Source organism: Sorex araneus, chromosome X (assembly GCF_027595985.1).
Source record: "Sorex araneus isolate mSorAra2 chromosome X, mSorAra2.pri, whole genome shotgun sequence".
NCBI lineage: Eukaryota > Metazoa > Chordata > Mammalia > Eulipotyphla > Soricidae > Sorex > Sorex araneus.
Genome location: NC_073313.1, coordinates 358,795,983 through 358,815,214, shown reverse-complemented (window position 1 = coordinate 358,815,214; position 19,232 = coordinate 358,795,983). Strand labels below are relative to the sequence as shown.

Sequence of the window (19,232 nt, the reverse complement as noted above, 5' to 3'; positions counted from 1 at the left end):
CCTAATCCCTAATCTACCTGCCTACATCCCGAGAAGCCCCCAGAGAGGGGCCCACCAGTCCCAAAGGTTCAGCTCCAGCCGCTTTGGGCGTGAGCCCCACCTGCGGGGATCCTCGGTCAAGCCCCGCCCCCAGCGCCACTCACCTGAGCTCGGCCCCGCCCTCTCGGCCAGTTCCCACTCACTCGCCAGGCCCGCCCCACCGGAACACCTCCCTTTACTTAGCCTCGGGCCCCGCCCCTTCCGGCGCGGCGCCTTCCGGACTCCGGGCCTCGTTTTTCTCGTCTCAGTCTCGTTCTGCCCGGAACCTTTTCGCGCGAGGGACGCGACGTCAGCACGTCGCGACGTGAGACGGCGCCGCTTCCGGCGTTCCGACCTGCTTCCGGGGGCGCCGGGTTGTTGACGTCCCGTCTGTCCCGCCGCGGTGCGCTCGGAGCTGCGTGGGGCCGCGACCGCGTCCGGAGGAATTTCTGCGTGGGCCCCGGTCACTTCTTCAGACCGCCGAGATGGCGATGCAAGCGGCGAAGAGGGCGAACGTGAGTAGCGGGCCTGGTGCCGGGGAGGGCAGGGCTTCGCGGCGACGCGCACTAACGCCCACCGACGCCCACCGACGCTCCCCAACGCTCCCCTGGCCCTGCTGCGGCCCCTCCTGGCCCAGACCCCGGCCCTCTCCGCGGCTTCCCCTTAGCTGTCTCCCCGCGTCGCTGGCCTTAGCTTGAGCCACACCTGGGCATCTGCCGCGGGTCCACACAGATGAGTCTGATAACGGTTGGACGCCGATGTCTGTGTTCTTGCAGCAAAAGACACCTGACGCCTAGGATTCTCCGACCCAGGAGCTTTTGCAATTCGTTGCTTTAATTAATTCTTGAGCTCCAACTGTATCACCAGCTCCGTAGATATATATACGTATATATATGTGTATATATATATACACACACACACATATACATATGTTTTCCCCGTACAGAAACTCAAACCCAGGCCTCCTTGCTTGCAGGGGGTACGCTCTTCATTGCTGAGAAACGCCTCCGGCCCGCATTAATTAAATATATTTCGAACTCCCAGTATGTGCCACACACTAGGTATTGCGAGTACAAGAGCGAATGAGGCAAAAAAAACAACCTCTCTGCTTGCATTCTAGTGGTAGCGGGGTATTGTGGAAAGCAGCGGGGAAATGTCTTAAAGTGGACAACCGTAAGCCGCTGAGGGGTACCTAGTAAGGTGAAGACAGCTAGTAAGATAATCAGACATGGCAGAATTAGACATGGGGACTTGGGGTGGGGAGGCCTACAGCCAGATGGCCTCACGGCTCACTCCTGGCTGGTGCTCAGGGGACCACCTAGTGGGGCCGGGAGTGTGACCAGTGTGGGCTGGATGCAGTGCAAGTGCGTCTTGGGCACTGGACTATCTCTCCTGGAGATGGAGACTTTGGGTAGCCTCCAGTGGATCATGTTAGTGGATGAAAATGTGATTGCAGGATAAGAATTGAGAAAAGTGATAGTTCTTGCCAGGAGTTCTTGCGTGTAGGAGACAGAATGTTAGTGGACGGCTTTTTGTGTTTGTGTGTGTGTGTGTTTTTCTTTTTGGGTAACAGCCGGTGATACACGGGCTACTTCTCGCTCATGCACTCAGGAATTACTCTTGGTAGTGCTCGGGGGACCATATGGGGTTCTGGGAATCGAACCCGGGTCACCCGTGTGCAAGGCAAACACCCTTCCCCCTATGCTATTGCTCCAGCCCCTCGTGGATGGCTTTTTGAAGTGTGTGGCATAGATTGTGTTTATATGCCAGTGGGAATAGAGTGGGACACGTAGAAGATGAGTTAAGTTCAGGGTGGTTAATGTGGAGTGGGGATTGGCACAGTAATTAGAAGTCAAGCAGGTGGATATGGACGACGCTGTATTGGGTGGTTAGTGATAGGTGAGTCAGAAGCAGTTACCATAGGTCGTGTCTGTTCTCCAGTAAGCATGGTCGTATGGGATGGGCAGGGAAGGTGGATAAGGCGAGCTCAGATGCTAGAGAGTGGTAAGAATTGAGGAACCTTGCAGAATGAGGAAGCAAATTTTACTAGGAATTAGGACTCTGGTGATCATCTATCGTTAAATGGTACCAGTAGTCGAATCCAGGGCCTCACACATGTCACGCATGTACTCTGCTACTGAACTAAGCCCCCATCCCCCATCATCTGTTTGAACTTCATCAGAAGCTTAAAATATATTACATTGAGGGGCTGGAGTGATAGCACAGCGGGTAGGGCGTTTGCCTTGCACGTCGCCGACCCAGGTTCGATTCCCAGCATCCCATTGGTCCCCTGAGCACCGCCAGAAGTAATTCCTGAGTGCAGAGCCAGGAGTAACCCTTGTGTATCATCAGGTATGACCCAAAAAGAAAAAAAAAAAACCTACACACACACACACACATACTCTACTTTGAGCAGAGAGATAGTAGAGCAATCCTAAGGCACTTTCCTTGCATATATCCAACCCTGGTTCTAATCCAAGCATTGCTTATGGTCCCTGGAGTATTGCAGGTGTAACCACTGGGCATAGAGCCAGGAGTTGACCCTGAGATGCGGCCCAATCCCTTACACCTCCTCTCCCACAACCCCAGCCAAATTGAAAATTCTTTGACACCAGGAAATAGCTCAGAGGGCTGCGGGACAACAGGACTGCTTTGCCTTCTGTACACTGTTGTGGATAGTCCATAGTCCTAGAGACTCCTGGTCACCATTGTGGCCTTAGTAGCCCTCAACACTGCTGCGCCCTGAGCAGCATCACATTGTGGGGCTGAGCATTAATCTGTCCAGCCCAGGTGACCAAGTAGCACTAGGAGCAGCCCTTGGTCCCCTGAGCAGTGCCCACTACTCATCTACAGCTTTATCATAGTTGTTTGCCCTTTGTTACACTGCGCAAGCATAGCATTTTCCCAGTTACATAACACTTAGTTTAATTCCTGAAATAGTTGCTGGTTTATTGTAAATATGGGGCAGTTTACTGTGTAATATGTAATTGAATATGGAGATACGGAGCACAGGTGTCATCTCACTGTGGAAATCACATGCGTGATTGAGCGACCAAAGGAAAGCAGAGCTAAGGTACAGTTAGAAAAAGTCTAGGAGCCAGAGCCATAGTACGGTGGGTGGGGTGTTTGCCTTGCACATGGCTGACCCAGGTTTGATCCCCAGAACCCCATATGGTCCCCCGAGCACAGCCAGGAGTGGTCCCTGAGCACAGAACCAGGACTTATCCTAAGCATCGCCAGGTATGGCCCAAAAAGAAGTCTAAAGGTACATTTGGAAGGGTTGGGATTGGACCCAGGGTTTTCCTGATGGTAAGGTTGAGCCACACCCTGCCTGCCCCTTGAAGAGCATTTTTTTTTTTTTTTTTTTGCTTTTTGGGTCACACCCAGCGATGCTCAGGGGTTACTCCTGGCTTTGCACTCAGGAATTACTCCTGGCTTGGGGGACCATATGGGATGCTGGGGATCAAACCTGGGTTGGCCACGTGCAAGGCAAATGCCCTACCCACTGTGCTATCGCTCCGGCCCCCCCTTGAAGAGCATTTTTAATGACAGAGAAGACTGAGAAGAATTAGCCAGCGTTAGGAAAATATGTGTCAAGATAACCAAAAAGTCAGGGAGCTGGAGAGAGAGTCCAGGGGTTAACGCTCTTGCTTTGTATGCGGCCAATCCCCGGTTGATCGCAGCAGCACATTTGGTTACCCAAGCATGGTCAGGGGTGATCCAACCTCATCCCCCCCACCCTAACCTCCCCAAAGAAAAGGTCAGGGAAGCGGCTCAGTTGTCGAATACATGCCTTGGTTGTGAGGCTTCTGTCCCTGGCACTGCAAGGGACCTGGTAGTAAAGTGTCAGAAACTTCAGAGAAGTAAGTTATGCTGAGATGGAACACTGCAGTTAGGGCCCAGAGGAATGGACCCGTTGCTTCGAATACCGGCCTGCCTGCCAACAGATTATGAGTTCAGATCCCCAGAGTCATATGACAGGCACAGTCCCGGCAGCTCTGCTGTCTGAGCCCAGCAATCCCCAGCTCTGCACTCTTGAATCATTTCTGGTGAGCCTCAGAGCCTGTGTCCGAGGCAAGTGTGCTACCCACTGCACTGCACTATCTTTTCCAGTCTTGAGAATTTTATTAGTTGGCAAATACAAACAATCCTCTTTGTTATGCCACACATGACTGCGGAACTGTGAGGGGCGTTGAGAATTTAAATGAGATTGGAAATCCTTGGTTTACCATGGTGACAGGAAGCCTGGATTTTGTTGTAGTTGTATTATTCTTTCCTAAGACCAAGACACACAATTGCTTTTCTCTTTGGGAGAGGGGCATCTCTGTCAGCAGTGGTGGGGAATACCGGGATCTCACCCTAAGGTACTGGGAGGGAGCAGCAGATGGTGTCAGGGATTGAATCCAGGGCCAGGCCCAGGTAAAGCTAAAAACAAAAACAAACAAAAACCCCACAAACCAAAAACTATCTTTTTAAATAATATTTTTAAATGCATGTCCTTGAGAAATTGGCTTGTTAGGTGTTGGGGCACACCCAGCCCAGAGAGCCGATCCTGATTATAACACCAATGCACATATTTTTCCATTTTAGATTCGCCTTCCTCCTGAAGTAAATCGGATCTTGTATATAAGAAATTTGCCGTACAAAATCACAGCTGAAGAAATGTATGACATATTTGGGAAATATGGACCTATTCGTCAAATCAGAGTGTAAGTGTTTGTCTTGGGTTTTGGTTTTGTTTCTTGTTGCCATCCCCCACGGTGCCCAAAGCCTGCTGAACTCCTGACCCCAGCGCTGCTCAGGAATCACTCCTAGCGGGGCTTTTGGGACTGGATGGGGTGCTAGGGTTAAATCCTAGTCGTCACATGCAAGACAGGTGCCCTGCCCACAGAGTGTCTTTTCTTTCTCCCCTTTGGTTTTGGGGCCACACCTGTGGTGCTCAGGGCTGATTCCTGGCTCTGTGCTCAGGGATCACTCCTGTTTGGCCTTGGGGGACCATATGAGATGCCCAAGATCAAACTTGCATGGAGAGTGCCTTACCCACTGTACTATCATTACGCCAGCCCCAGCAGAGTGTCTTTTTTTTTTTTCTTTCTCTTTTTGGATCACACCCAGTGATGCTCAGAGATTACCCCTGGCTCTACACTCATGAATTACTCCTGGTGAGGCTCAGGGACCATAAGGGTTGCCGGGGATTACGTTTGGGTCAGCTGCATGCAAGGCAAATGCCCTACCTGTTGCACTATTGCTCCGGCCCCCAGAGTGTAAGTCTTTTTTTTTTTTTTTTCTTTTTTGGGTCGCACCCAGCGAAGCAGGGGTAACTCCTGGCTCTACACTCAGGAATTACTCCTGGTAATGCTTGGGGGATCATATGGGATGCTGGTCATTGAACCTGGATTGGCCGCGTGCAAGGCCGCTCTGCCCTAGGTGTAAGTCTTAATGAAACTTTTGAACCATCATTTTAAAAATTGATTGAACTGTAATCTCAGAGTTTAACTGACAGCAGAGCAGCTAGAGGTGGCTGCATAGACTGTGTGTAGGGCAAGCTAAATAAAGCTCTGAGAGTCTCAAGATTGATACTGGGGTTGGGGCCAGCCTGGGTTCTATCTCCAGCACCCCATGTGATCCCCCAGACACTGCCAAGTGTGGCCCCAAAACAAAAAACTTGAAATCAGAATGATTTGGGGGAGTTATCTTGTTTGTTTTTTGAGAACAAAAAGAAAAAAAATCACATCTTTCATGACCTGAGATCCTTTGAACTTCTAGAACTTTGAGATGTTGGAGATTTTTTTGAATAATCATTTTCTGTTTCAAAAGTAGATAAGAGAAACATACCATCATAGGCACTTTGCGAATAAAAAAGAGTCTTGTCTTATTTTGAGAGATCTCAGTTGAGTATTGATCAAGGCTCCGATCTTCTCCACAGAATAAAAACGCATGTTGCCTTCACTTTCAGGGTGTTGGATTCTAGGTTAAGAAGCACTGGGTTTTTTTTTTTTTTTTGAGGGGGGGGCAGAGGGGAGGGTTACACTCAGCAATGCACAGGGGTTACTCCTGGCTCATGCACTCGGGAATTACTCCTGGCGGTGCTCAGACCATATGGGATGCTGGGGATCAAACCCGGGTCAGCTGCGTGTAAGGCAAATGCCCTACCCGCTGTGCTATAGCTCCAGCCCCAAGAAACACTCTTCTAAGGAACGGGACAGGGTGGACAAGTGTTCAAGTATTGCCTTTCTTCCCACCAATCCCGATTTCATTTCCAGCACCACATATGATCCTTCAAGTAGCACCAGGGATTAATCCTGAACACAGAGCCAAGAATAGTGCCTGAGCATGGCCAGGTGTGGCCGAGAGACAGGTGAATTGGATGGACGGGGCCTTTGAGCCTCAGTGTGGAGGCTTCTGCATGTAGTTCCTAGGGTGGTTGTAAGACCTACATGCAAGACCAGCGCTTGCTGGTGAAACTTGGCAAACTAGTTAGACCCTTCCGCTTCAGTCTCCTCTGAAGTATAATATTTAGACCTACAGCCCTTTTTGGTTTTTAATTCTTTCTGGGTCTCCCAGGCGGTGCTCACAGGCCTGTGGACATCATCTGCGATTCAATACTAGGTCTGAAGGGTCATGCTGCTTGCGATGCCAGGGGTCACCTGACCATCCCAGAGGAGCTGAAGCAGGGCTCTAGCTGCACCCCACCCCACTTGGGGGACCATGTGGTGCCAGGAATCGAACCCAGGTCAGGAACAGACTAGGCATGGGCCCTAAGCACTGTATGCTCTCCCAGGTCCTGCGGTACTTTTCAACGCTTTCTAGTGAGGATCAGGATAGAGAGCCTGCGCGAGCACCGTGCTGGGGGCCTGTATTAGCCGCCCCTCCTCAGGGCATAGCACCTTCCCTGACCAGTTCCTCGGAAACAGGGGTCTTGCTGTTGTCTCTGCTCGCTCGTGTCTCCCTCTAACCTACAAGTGTCCCCGGGACCCGGGACAGATAACCACATTCATTTTTCATTGTGCAGACAACACGTTGTGTCATACATCTTTGTTTTGTTTGTTTGGGGGCCATCCCTGGCGGTGCTCAGGGGTCAGTCCTGGCTCTGCATTCAGGAATCACGCCTGGCAATGCTTGGGGACCATATGGGATGCTGGGAACTGAACCTGGGTCAGCCGGTGTGAGGCAAGCCCCCTACTCTGTGTACTGTCTCTCCAGCCCCGGTCTCATACATATAAGCACACAGTATGTGTAAGTGAATTATATGGCCCAGTGGTGGAATGATTCCGTCACGTGGCAGGGGTGGGAGGGGCTGTGTTAGGTTCCTGGCACTGCAAGACTAAGTGACAAAAGAAATGTTTTTGCTGAGCTGCCTCTTGAGCACCCCCACCCCCATGTCTTTGTGATATCAAGGAACTGAAACTTGGGGTGATTAGGTTTTCTAATATCTATTCTGAGTTTTTACCGCCGATTAATAATGTTGGTATAGTGCCTCACTAAATACATGATGCTCTATCAAATCAAAATTATAATGTTGGTGTCATATTTCTAGGTTGGTAGTGATAGGATAGTTTAAATGGAGAATATTTAGGCCCGAGAGATTGTACTGTGAGTGTTTGCCTTGCATGTGGCCCTGGGTTTGAGCTCCAGCACCATATATGTCTCCCTAAGCACTGTCAGGAGTGATCCGTGAGTGCAGAGCCAGAAGAAAACCCTGAACAACCCTGGATGTGGCGCAAAAACAAATGAAAGAAATGGAGGATATTTCAGTATTATTCTAGGGGCTGGGACAGTAGACAGTAGGTGGGGCACTTGCCTTGCACAGGGGCAGCCTGGTTTGATCCCCAGTATCCCGAATGGTCTCCTGAGCCCACCAGGAGAGATCCCTGAGCACTGCCAGGTATGCCTCCCACCAGATAAAAGTCCCCCCAAATACTAATTTGTTTAAGGCGCTGGAAGATGAAAGAGATGCTTTTGCTTTCTTGTTTTAGCTTTTGTTTGGGGGCTACACTCAGCAATGCTCCAGGGTTATTCCTTGCTCTGCTCAGGAGTTACTACTCCTGACAGTGTTTGGGGGGCCATATGGGGTGTTGGGGTTCAAACCCAGGTCAGCCACATGCAAGGCAGACACCTTACCCATTGTCCTTTCTCTCTGGCATGTGTTTAGCTTTCTAAGAAAGGGTTCGTGAAAGAATTGACAGGAGGAAGTCGATCCCCACCTTGAGAGCACTGGGGAGCACCCACTGGAGGCATTGGCACAACGAATGTACTTGACCTAATCTCATTTTTGTGCATAAGCGTTATGTTTTTAATTCCAAAGGAAGAATGATGTGTTTTTTTCCTTGGGGTAGTCTCCAGTTGTTTTTCCCCTACACTTTAAACACTGTGGTTAATAAAGTTGTTCGTGATGACTTGTTACAGGCATTCAGTATTCCAACACCCATTCCACCACCGATGTCACCTTCCCTCCACCATTGTCTCCAGTTTTCCCAATCAGCCCTCAAGCCCTCAAGCCTGGTCCCATTTCGGGCCCACAATTCCATTTTTTTGCTGTTGTTTTTCCTTTTAGGTCACACCTGGCGATGCTCAGGGGTTACTCCTGGCCCTGCACTCGGGAATTACTCCTGGTGGTGCTTGGGGGACCATATGGGATGCCGGAGATTGAACCTCAGTCAGCAGCGTGCAAGATAAATGCTGTGCTATCACTCCGGCCCCCTCCATTCTATTTTGTAAGATCCCCTCCCTTGTTTGGTGCTCGGCATCATGCAGTGCTGTGGCTTGGTCCAAGCTGGAGAGGCTAGAGAGGGGGTGGCCAAAGGGGCCTGCATGAGAAGCAGCCCGAGGCTGAGAGAAAGCCCAGCTTGGACAAATTCCAGCCACCTTCTAACCTCCTGCTCTGACTTGGAGATGATCGACCGCAAGTGCTCCTCTGTCCCAGCCTCTGCTGCAGCCCGGCTGCTTTCGGACAGGGCTGTATGACTCAGGAGAGCGCAGAGTCTAAAGATGGACATAGCTGGGGCTGGAGCAGTGGTACAGGGTTAAGGCCTTGCATCGAACTGGCACCCCTGAACACCACCAAGAGTGACCTGAACATGGCCAGAAGACAGACCTGATACCGCCGGGTTTGATCCAGTCCTGCTCCCCACCTATACAATGGATGTAGGGGTCAGAGAGCTAACTCAGCTGGTGGAACAAGTTTAGCATTTGTGAGGCCCTGAGCTTAGGTCTGACAACAGGGGGACTGTCCCCAGTGTCCCTGGGCAGCTATTAAAAATACTTGTAAGGCTGGAGCCATAAGAAAGCAGGTAGGGCTCTTGCTTTGCATGTGGCTGACCCTGATTCAATCCCTGGCACCCCAGATGGCCTGCCGGGCCTGTTAGGAGTGATCCTTGAGTGCAGGGCCAGGAGTAAACCCTAAGCACCACTGGGTGTGACCCTCTCCCCCCACCCCCCACCCCCCAAAATAAAAATGATTGTATGGGGCTGGAGACATAGTGCAGGGGTTAGCACTTGCCTTGTGTGTGGCTGATTGAATCTCTTGAATCACATGGTTCCCTGAGCACCATCAGGAGTGACTCCCAGCGCTGCTGAATGCGTGGACTGGGTGTGTCGGTCAGTGGTAGGGTACAAGCTTCACATGTCTGAAGCCCTGGGTTCTGTCCCATTCAACAACAAGATTTTGGAAGTTGAGATCTGAAGCCAACTACACTACTGTTTTAAAAGGCAGGCAGTCGCCAAGGAGATAATTCAGTGGTGAAGCACTGGCCCTGACACCACTCCTGGCACTGCTAAAATAAAGGCAATTAGTGTCCATTGCTATCCCATCTACACTTGTGTAATTATTCTTTGACGAATTGCACTATGAAATGACTTCCTGATGCACTTCTCAGAATATGACTGTTAAGCAAGAAAACTATGTACTGGGGCTGGAGAAATAGTATAGGCGGTAAGTGGTAGGTCTACCACAATCAAGTCATGTGTTGTGTGTTTCAATGAATCCCAATTTAACCCTTTAGGGGAAACACACCCGAAACTAGAGGAACAGCTTATGTGGTCTATGAAGACATCTTCGATGCCAAGAATGCCTGTGATCACCTGTCGGGATTCAATGTTTGTAACAGATACCTGGTAGTGTTGTACTACAATGCCAACAGGGTGAGTATGGCAGTGGCTCTCACGGTGTGGGCGTAAGGGACACTCATAGAAGAGTTGGTGCAGGACCGTTCCATGTGGGAGGGGGGTGTGGGGATTCTCCCGTAGTGTTGGCGAAGTCCCTCTGACTCTTGGTTGCTGTTAACTTTCATGCTCACCACACTTACAGGCATTTCAGAAGATGGATACAAAGAAGAAGGAGGAACAGTTGAAGCTTCTCAAGGAGAAATACGGCATCAACACAGACCCACCGAAGTAAACGCACTCTGTTTCATTCAGGACTAAGCCGCCGCCGCCGCCACCACGCTTTCTGTGCTCTTAATACTGAATATTGTGATGGTTTTTGTCCTGGGACGATCCTGGTTGGATTTGGGGGCCACTCCCCGCAGTGCTAGGGGAGCTCATGCAATGCCGGGGACCAGTCCGACCCTTTTTGCTATTTCCCTTGAAGATTGTTTGTGATTACTTACTTGGAATAAAAATCACTTGTCATGGATAACATGGGTTAATAGTATAATTGGTAAGATTCTTGCCTTGCAGTCTTCCTGGGTTTGATCCCCAGCACTGCATAGAGTTCTCCAAGTCCCACCAGGAGTAAGCCCTGAGCACTGCCAGGTGTGACCCAAAAACAAAAGAAAATTTTTTGATAAACATGTACAATGTTAAGTTAATAAACTTGATTTTTTTTTAATGACATGTCTATGCTTTCTCTTGAATATCCTCCTCTTTGATACAAGCACAAAACAAAATAATTGTTGAATCGCATCTGTAATTACTCAGTGATAGGTGATTTGGAGATTGAGCTTACATGTACAGTGAGAGAGAGAGAGTAGGGGGCGGGGGGGGGGGGGGTTGAGCCACACCTGACCCAAGCTCAGGGCCTCACACATGCAAAACAAGTGCACCACCAAGGATCTACATCCCCAGCACCCATATAGCTCTGTAATTTTTGCTCTTGGACACTCATGGCAGCTAGGGGCTTTTCCTGGCTCTCTGCTCACAGGTGATTTATAGCCACGCTCCTGGGACCATCCTGTACTGGAACTCTTTTTTTTTTTTTTTTTGGTTTTTGGGGTCACACCCGGCGATGAACAGGGGTTACTCCTGGCTCTTCACTCAGCAATTACCCCTGGCGGTGCTCAGGAGACCATATGGGATGCTGGGATTAGAACCCGGGTGGGCCGCGTGCAAGGCAAACGCCCTACCCGCTGTGCTATCGCTCCAGCCCCTGTACTGGAACTCTTAAACTGGGCCCCCCTCACAAAGCCTGCACTCTGCCCTGTAACCTGTCTCTCCAGCCCCTGAAATACATTTGCTGTGGTGTGTTTTTTGAGCCGCATCTGGGTTCTGTCCCACTTTTTATAATTCCTAATTCCTGTTACATCCAGACAAGTACCTAGCCAAGAGTGTTGCCAGGGTTGGAGAGATAGTATAGGTAGGGCACTTGGCTTGCAGTCAGCCAGCCCAATTCTATCCCAGGCACCACATATGGTCCCCCAAGCCCTGTGAGGAGTGATGCCTGAGCACAGAGTTGGGAGTAACCCCTGAGCACAGCCAGGTGTGACCCTTAAACCAAACAATAAAGGTGTTTGGGCCAGAGCGGTAGTACAACAGGTAGGTATTTGCCTGCCCTGACTGGGTACAATCCCTGGCATCCCATATGGTGCCCCAAGCACCGCCAGGAGTAATACTTCAGTGCAAAGCCAGGAGTTACCCTGAGCAACACCAGGTGTGACCCAAAAAGAAAAAAAAATTATATAATATAAAAGTGTCATTTATTGAATTTCTATTAATCATGAAATTACATAACCACTCAGTGAATGAAGGTATTTTCATTTTGCATGTAAGAAAACCAGAGTTCTCATGATAGTTGAATAAAATCTTTACATGAAAATCTGCTATATGGGACTGGAGTATAGCGGGCAAGGCACTACCTTACATGCAGGCAACCCTGGTTTCATCCCTAGCACCCCATATGATCCCCAAGCCCGCCAGGAATAATCCCTGAGCACTGCCAGGTGAGCCCCCAAAACAAAATATGCTATAATTTGGGCTGAAGAGATAGCAGAGGGTAAGTCACTTGTCTTGTATTCAGCAGAACTCTGGTTAGATCGTTGGCACTGCAAACGGTTTCCCAGCACTACCGGGAATGAACCCTGAATGCCACTGAGTAGCGCTTAAAAATCAAAATATTTCTGGGGCCAGAGTGACAGCGCAGTGGGTAGGGGATTTGCCTTGCTCATGGCCAACCCGGGTTCGATCCTTGGCACACCATATGGTCCACCTGTGCATTGCCAGGAGTAATTCCTCAGAGCCAGGAGTAACCCCTGAGCATCGCCAGGTATGAACCCCCCACCCCCGACCCCAAAACCAAAAAATTCAACCCATTATTAACAATACTAGTACAATTAAATATATAATGAACATAAGTTAATAAAATACTCTGTCAATAAGTACAGAGTGCCCTTGTCCACAGAATAGAGGCCTTTTCTTAAAACACCATTTGGAGGATGGCGCATTGGTAGAGTGGAGAGCAAGGTCGCTGAGTGATGCTGCTGGTCCTTACATGCCTAGGATTATGTATAATGTAATCTTTGCCTTTAAATATGAAGTGTCTGAGTATATATTAGAACTTACCTCTTAGTCTATCTTTTCCATGAGTAAAATATTTGCTGGGTTTTTTTTTTGGGGGGGGCGGGGTGGGCACATAGGTGATGCTCAGAGGTTACTCCTGGCTCTGCACTCAGGAACCACTGCTGGCAGTGCTCGGGAGACTATAGGTTGCCGGGGATCGAACTTGGGTCACCTGCGTGCAAAGCAAATGCCGTACCCATTGTACTATCACTCTGGTCTCCTTAATGTTCATTCTTAAATCCATGAGCTCCATAGTATAGAAATTAATTATATGGGTATTACCACACTCATCATAGGTTGGCAGTTTGAAAGAGATAACTGTAATTTTTTGCTTGTTTTTGTTTTGGGGCCACACCCAGCAATGCTCAGGGGTTGCTCCTGTCTCTGCACTAAGGAATTACTCCTGATATTGCTCTGGGGAATATTGGATGCAAGAGGTCGAACCCGAGTCACCCACATGCAAGACAGGCAGCCTACCCGCTGTACTCTGGCCCTTTACATAGTTTAGGCACTAGTCAAACGGAAAAATGGAATTGTGTTGTATATGACTGTAACCCAAAGTCTGTTTGAAGTCTACATGTATTGAATCACAAGCAAGCATCTTGGTTTTTGTTTGTTTGTCGGGGCGCACACTTGGAGGTACTCAGGGGTTACTCCTGGCTCTGCACTCAGGGGTTACTCCTGGCTCTGCACTCAAGAATCACTCTGAGTGGGCTCTGGAAACCATACGAGAAGCTGGAATCGAACCCCAGTCACCTGCGTGCAAGGCAAACGCCCTACCTGCTGTACCGTCTCACCCATGTGTTTTACCTTTAAAATAATTTGACTTTGAATTTTTTTTTTTTGCTTTTGGGGTCACACCTGTCAATGCACAGGGGTTACTCCTGATTCTGCATTCAGGAATCACCCCTGGCGGTGCTCAGAGGACCATATGGGGTGCTGGGAATCGAACCCGGGTTGGCCGCGTGCAAGGCAAACACCCTACCCGCTGTGCTATCACTCCAGCGCCTTGACTTTGAATTTTATCCTTAAGAAAATAGGCTGTTTCCAATAGGACGCGAGGGTGCTCTTGGGAAGGTGGGTGGCACCAGTCCTGCCTGCCACCAAGATGTGATCCCGGGGGCCGCACGTGTGTGTGGCCTCTCCGCAGCTGCATGAACGTGACTCCAGACGCCAGCTAAATTTTTCGGCATGGGCAGCTCCTCGCAGAATGTCTCCAGACTGAGAACCAAGCCGAGGCCCTATGCCCGGCCAGGAGGGGAAAGGTATTTCTCTCTCTCTTGCCTCCTCCTTGCCGGGGGTGAAGGGCATGGTGACCGCCATATTATGACGACCACAGATGGGTTTTCAAGCTTGCAATGATCCCATACCTGGAAGAAATCTCCCTGGACTTAGTTGCTAAAGTACAGAAATCCAAAACCGCCTAGGCCTCATATCTCTTCACAACAGGTCTGACTCTACTCCTAACAATAATAGTGAGGTTTGTGTTGAAATATTGAATGTAACCAAAGTAAATAGAAAGTGAAGTGAAATTTATGTTACAAGGCGGGGGGGGGGCGGGATGGGAGGTGTACTATTTTTTTTTTTTTGGTGGTGGGATATGGGCACCAGTGAAGGGATGGTTGTTTCAGCATTGTATAACTGAGACTTAAGCCTGAAAGCATTGAAATTTTCCACATGGTGATTCAATAAAAAAAAATAGAAATTAAAAAAAAATTACCTTACATTGCTTATTCCAATGAAACTTTATACATGGCTAATAGAATGATTAGAAAATAAATCAATAAGAACCAATTTGTGATTTCGGTATGGTTCGGCCTATGTAAACAAGAAAATTAAAGCCATTCAATGCAGTAAAAAAAAAAAAAAGAAAATAGGCTGTTTCTGCTTTTTTTTTTTTTTTGCATTTTGGGTCACACCCAGCGATGCTCAGGGGTTACTCCTGGCTTTGCACTCAGGAATTACTCCTGGCAGTGCTTGGGGGACCATATGGGATGCCGGGGATCGAACCCGGGTCCGCTGCGTGCAAGACAAACGCCCTACCCGCTGTGCTATCGCTCGGGCCCCTGTTTCTGCTTTTTGTACTATCGTCTCAAAGCTAGTGTTGCTGGCAACACTGGCTTTCCTGAAGCCCAAGCGCTTTCTGAAAGCACGGTAACAGAGTAGAAAGGCATTTCCAAATCACATGAAAAGGTCACCGGTGTAATTTTCTGTTGAATGCATTAGTGAATTCCTTATTAATTTTTGTAATGTAAGTGTACTTTTAGGAAATTATTAATATAAGAGGAATGTTCTGAAAGTCTCTTGTGAGGGGCAAACAAATTAGACTGACAGGCATCCAAGTAGCAGACTGGCTTACCTCTGGTACTGTCATTTTAAGTTAATTAGAAGGGGAAATGACTTCTCCTGACAACAATGAATTGATTTATGTCATTGCATTAATACATGTGTTCGCTGACTTTCAGGACCTAAAGTTAAGAGTTTGAAGAAAATGCCCACTAATGGGTTTTGTGCTGTCCTAGTCAGATTCTAAGAATGTTAACTGTGGGGGAATCCTGAGCAGCTTCTGCACTTCAGGTGTGTGTGCAGAGACCTAATGACACAGCTACAGCTGGGTCTGTGGACCCGTCACCTAAGATCTAGTTTTCTTTTTTTTAACTTCCCAGTGGTGTATTCAATATGCCCGAAACAGTAACAAATCTCACAAGGGAGACGTTACTGGTGCCTGCTCAAGCAAATCGATGAACAATGATTTTTATTTAATTTATTTATTTTTGCTTTTTGGGTCACACCCGGCAATGCACAGGGGTTACTCCTGGCTCATGCACTCAGGAATTACTCCTGGCAGTGCTCAGGGGACCATATGGGATGCTGGGAATCGAACCCAGATTGTCCACGTGCAAGTCAAACACCCTACCCGCTGTGCTATCACTACAGCCCCCTAAGATCTAGTTTTCAAACTGCTTTTTGTTTGATTAATTTTGTTTGGGGGCTACACCCCGTAGAAAGTGCTCAAGGGCTATTTCTGACTCATTACTTGTGGGTTGCCCCCTGACAGTACCATGTGGTGCTGGGGTCGAACCCAGAGCCTGCACTCCAGCCCACCGAGCCACCTCTCTGGTCCCCAGCCATTTAGGGGACAATTGTCCATGAGCCTCTGTGTGTGTATGTGTTCCAGAGCACCCTCCATTCATGGAGGTAAATTTTGAGTTTCTGAGAATGATGTTCTTTGGGTTGGGGGCCACACCTGGTGGTGCTCAGGGGTTACTTCTGGCTCTGTTCTCAGGGATCACTCCTGCTTTTTTGATTTTTGGGTTTTTTTTTTTTTTTGGCTTTTTGGGTCACACCTGGCGATGCTCAAGGGTTACTCCTGGTTCTGGCACTCAGGAATTATCCCTGGCGGTGCTCAGGGGACCATATGGGATGCTCGGAATCGAACTCAGGTCAGCCACATGCAAGGCAAATGCCCTACCCGCTGTGCTATTGCTCCAGCCCCAGGGATCACTTCTGTTCATGCGTGGGGGACCATATGGGGTGTCAGGGATAGAACCCAGGTCAGCCGTGTGCAAGGCAAGCCTTACCTGCTGCAATATCTCTCTGGTCCCGTGAAGGTACTGTTTCTTTGTGAAGAGAGAGCCATTATCTGAAAGTGATGGATAGGACAGAATTGCATTCATCACTCTCCTGTTCACCCCTCACTGGTTCTCATAGGACCATGTCTAATGCTCCAGAGTTCTGCACCATCTTCAGTTCTTCTTCTGGCTCTTTTAAAGGGTGTCTCAATTGGGCTTTAAATTCTTGCCTTGTTTTATTTTGAGGTACTAGGGATTGAACCTAGGGCTCCATATGCAAGGCCCTGCTCTACAGCTGAACAACTCTCCCAGCCCCTGGACTTGACTTTTTTTTTTGAGCTACACCTAGTGGTACTCAGGAGCTAATTTTGTTTGTTTGTTTGTTTTGGTGATGCTTAGGGTAACTCCTGGCTCTGCACTAAGGAATTACTCTTGGCGGTGTTCAGGGGACCATGGGATGTTGGGGATCAAACTTAGGTCAGCCGTGTGCAAGGCAAGTCCCTACCCGCTGTACTATCACTCCAGTCCCTCAGGAGCTATTTCCGGTGTTGCTCAGGGGGTTGTGCCAACCAAGACTGAACCTGAGCCTGCTACCTCAAGGCATGTGCTCCTCCCCTTCGAGCTCTCTCCCTGGCCCCACAAATATGTTTTTAAAAGGATGAGTCCTGAGAAATTATCACAGACGGGGGCTGAACCTGGGTTTGATCCCCAGCATCCCAAATGATCCCCTACGTTTTGCCAGAAGTGATCCCTGAGCCCAGAGCCAAGAGTAAGCTCTGAGCACCCCTGGGGGTAGCCCCTGTCACAAAAAAAAATAATAATAGTAATTATCAGACACATTTGCATTGTTGAGGAAAGCCAGAAATCAAGACATTCAGAAGGAAATCATCAAGAGAGGAGTACGGCGCCCTCCAGCTAAGCACAGGGAGGTGTTTAAATGTAAGGCTTTTTCTTTTTCCTCATTACATTCTCTTCATCTCAGAGCACTGCATCTTCATTCCTCTGCAGAACTTCTTGGAGACAAAAGACGTAGATGAGATGGAGCTGTACATGGCACCGTGAGACTTGCATCAGTAAGTCTATTAAGAAAACTGGGGGCTGGAGTGATAGCGCAGCGGGTAGGGCATTTGCCTTGCACGCAGCTGACCCAGGTTCAATTCCCAGCATCCCATATGGTCTCCTGAGAACCGCCAGGGGTAATTCCTGAGTGCATGAGCCAGGAGTAACCCCTGTGCATCACCTGGTGTGACCCAAAAAGAAAAAGAAATAAAGAAATAAAGAAGGAAAGAAAGAAAAGGAAGGAAGGAAGGAAGGAAGGAAGGAAGGAAGGAAGGAAGGAAGGAAGGAAGGAAGGAAGGAAGGAAGGGAGAAAGAAAGAAAGAAAGAAAGAAAGAAAGAAAGAAAGAAAGAAAGAAAGAAAGAAAGAAAGAAAGAAAGAAAGAAAGAGAGAAAGAGAGAAAGAGAGAAAGAGAGAAAGAGAGAAAGAGAGAAAGAAAGAAAGAAAGAAAGAAAGAAAGAAAGAAAGAAAGAAAGAAAGAAAAAAGGAAGGAAGGAAGGAAGGAAGGAAGAGAGAGAGAAAGAAAAGAAAGAAAGAAAGAAAGAAAGAAAGAAAGAAAGAAAGAAAGAAAGAAAGAAAGAAAGAAAGAAAGAAAGAAAGAAAGAAAGAAAGAAAGAAAGAAAGAAAGAAAGAAAGAAAGAAAGAAAGAAAGAAAGAAAGAAAGAAAGAAAGAAAGAAGGAAAGAAAGGAAGAAATAACAAAAGGAAGAAAGAAAGAAAGAAAGAAAGAAAGAAAGAAAGAAAGAAAGAAAGAAAGAAAGAAAGAAAGAAAGAAAAAAGGAAGGAAGGAAGGAAGGAAGGAAGGAAGGAAGGAAGGAAGGAAGGAAGGAAGGAAGGAAGGAAGGAAGGAAGGAAGGAAGGAAGGAAAAAGAAAACTAGTGCTGGGGCCCGAGAGATAGTACTGCAGGCAGGGTACTTGCCTTGCATGTGGCTGACCTGGATTGGGTCCCCAGCATCTCATATGGTCCCCCAAGGACTGCCAGGAGTGATCCCTGAGCATAGAGCCAATAATTCCTAAGCATTGCCAGGTGTGGCCCCCAAAAAGAAACAAAGAAAGAGAAAGAGAGAGAGAGAGAGAACCTTTAAACCACTATATGCCAGCCCCTTGCTCCTCAGTCCTGAAGCAATTTTAATCCTTCCGTGAACAAACCAACTCCAGCTCTATCCTGGCACCACATGGTTCCGAGCACTGCCAGCTTGGACCCCTGAGCACAGAGTCAGGAGTAGTCCCTGAGCACTGCTGGGTGTGGCCCAACTAGCTCTCTCCCCCAATATAAAACAAATCCCAGCATAAAAATGCACTAAGCGGGGGATCCCGTGAGTTATGGTGCACGGAGATGAAAACAAGCAGTATATGTGTGGGAATCACACTTCTCTCAGACGTAATTCCCCAGTGGAAGTTAGAGCAAATCTGGTGATGGAAACAAACTCAGTCACTTATTTCAAAAGCAACTTTCCAGGGGCTGGAGCGATAGCACAGCGGGTAGGGCGTTTGCCTTGCACGCGGCTGACCCGGGTTCTAATCCCAGCATCCCATATGGTCCCCTGAGCACCACCAGGGGTAATTCCTGAGTGAAGAGCCAGGAGTAACTCCTGTGCATCGCCGGGTGTGACCCAAAAAAAAAAAAAAAAAGCAACTTTCCAAAGTCAGTGGAAGGCCTGACATACAGGACAGAGTCCTCATTTGTTCAACAGTAGCATTTTCATTCAAATGAGGGAAGCTCTTACTTCCCTCCTCTCTCCCCCCCAAAAAAAACCAAAAAAAACAAGCATTGCAGGATCATACAGAGTGCTCAAATCCCACATTTCATTGCC

General features: G+C 48.4%; 1 protein-coding gene across 1 annotated transcript; it reads left to right on the top strand.

The window, feature by feature from the left end:
- Nucleotides 1-361: 361 nt before the first annotated feature.
- On the top strand, nt 362-10,844 carry SF3B6 (splicing factor 3b subunit 6). Its single transcript, XM_004609330.2, has 4 exons — nt 362-533; nt 4,609-4,727; nt 10,020-10,158; nt 10,325-10,844. The coding sequence occupies exons 1-4, from the start codon at nt 504-506 to the stop codon at nt 10,412-10,414; spliced, it is 378 nt and encodes a 125-aa protein (XP_004609387.1). The 5' UTR covers nt 362-503; the 3' UTR covers nt 10,415-10,844.
- Nucleotides 10,845-19,232: the final 8,388 nt, after the last annotated feature.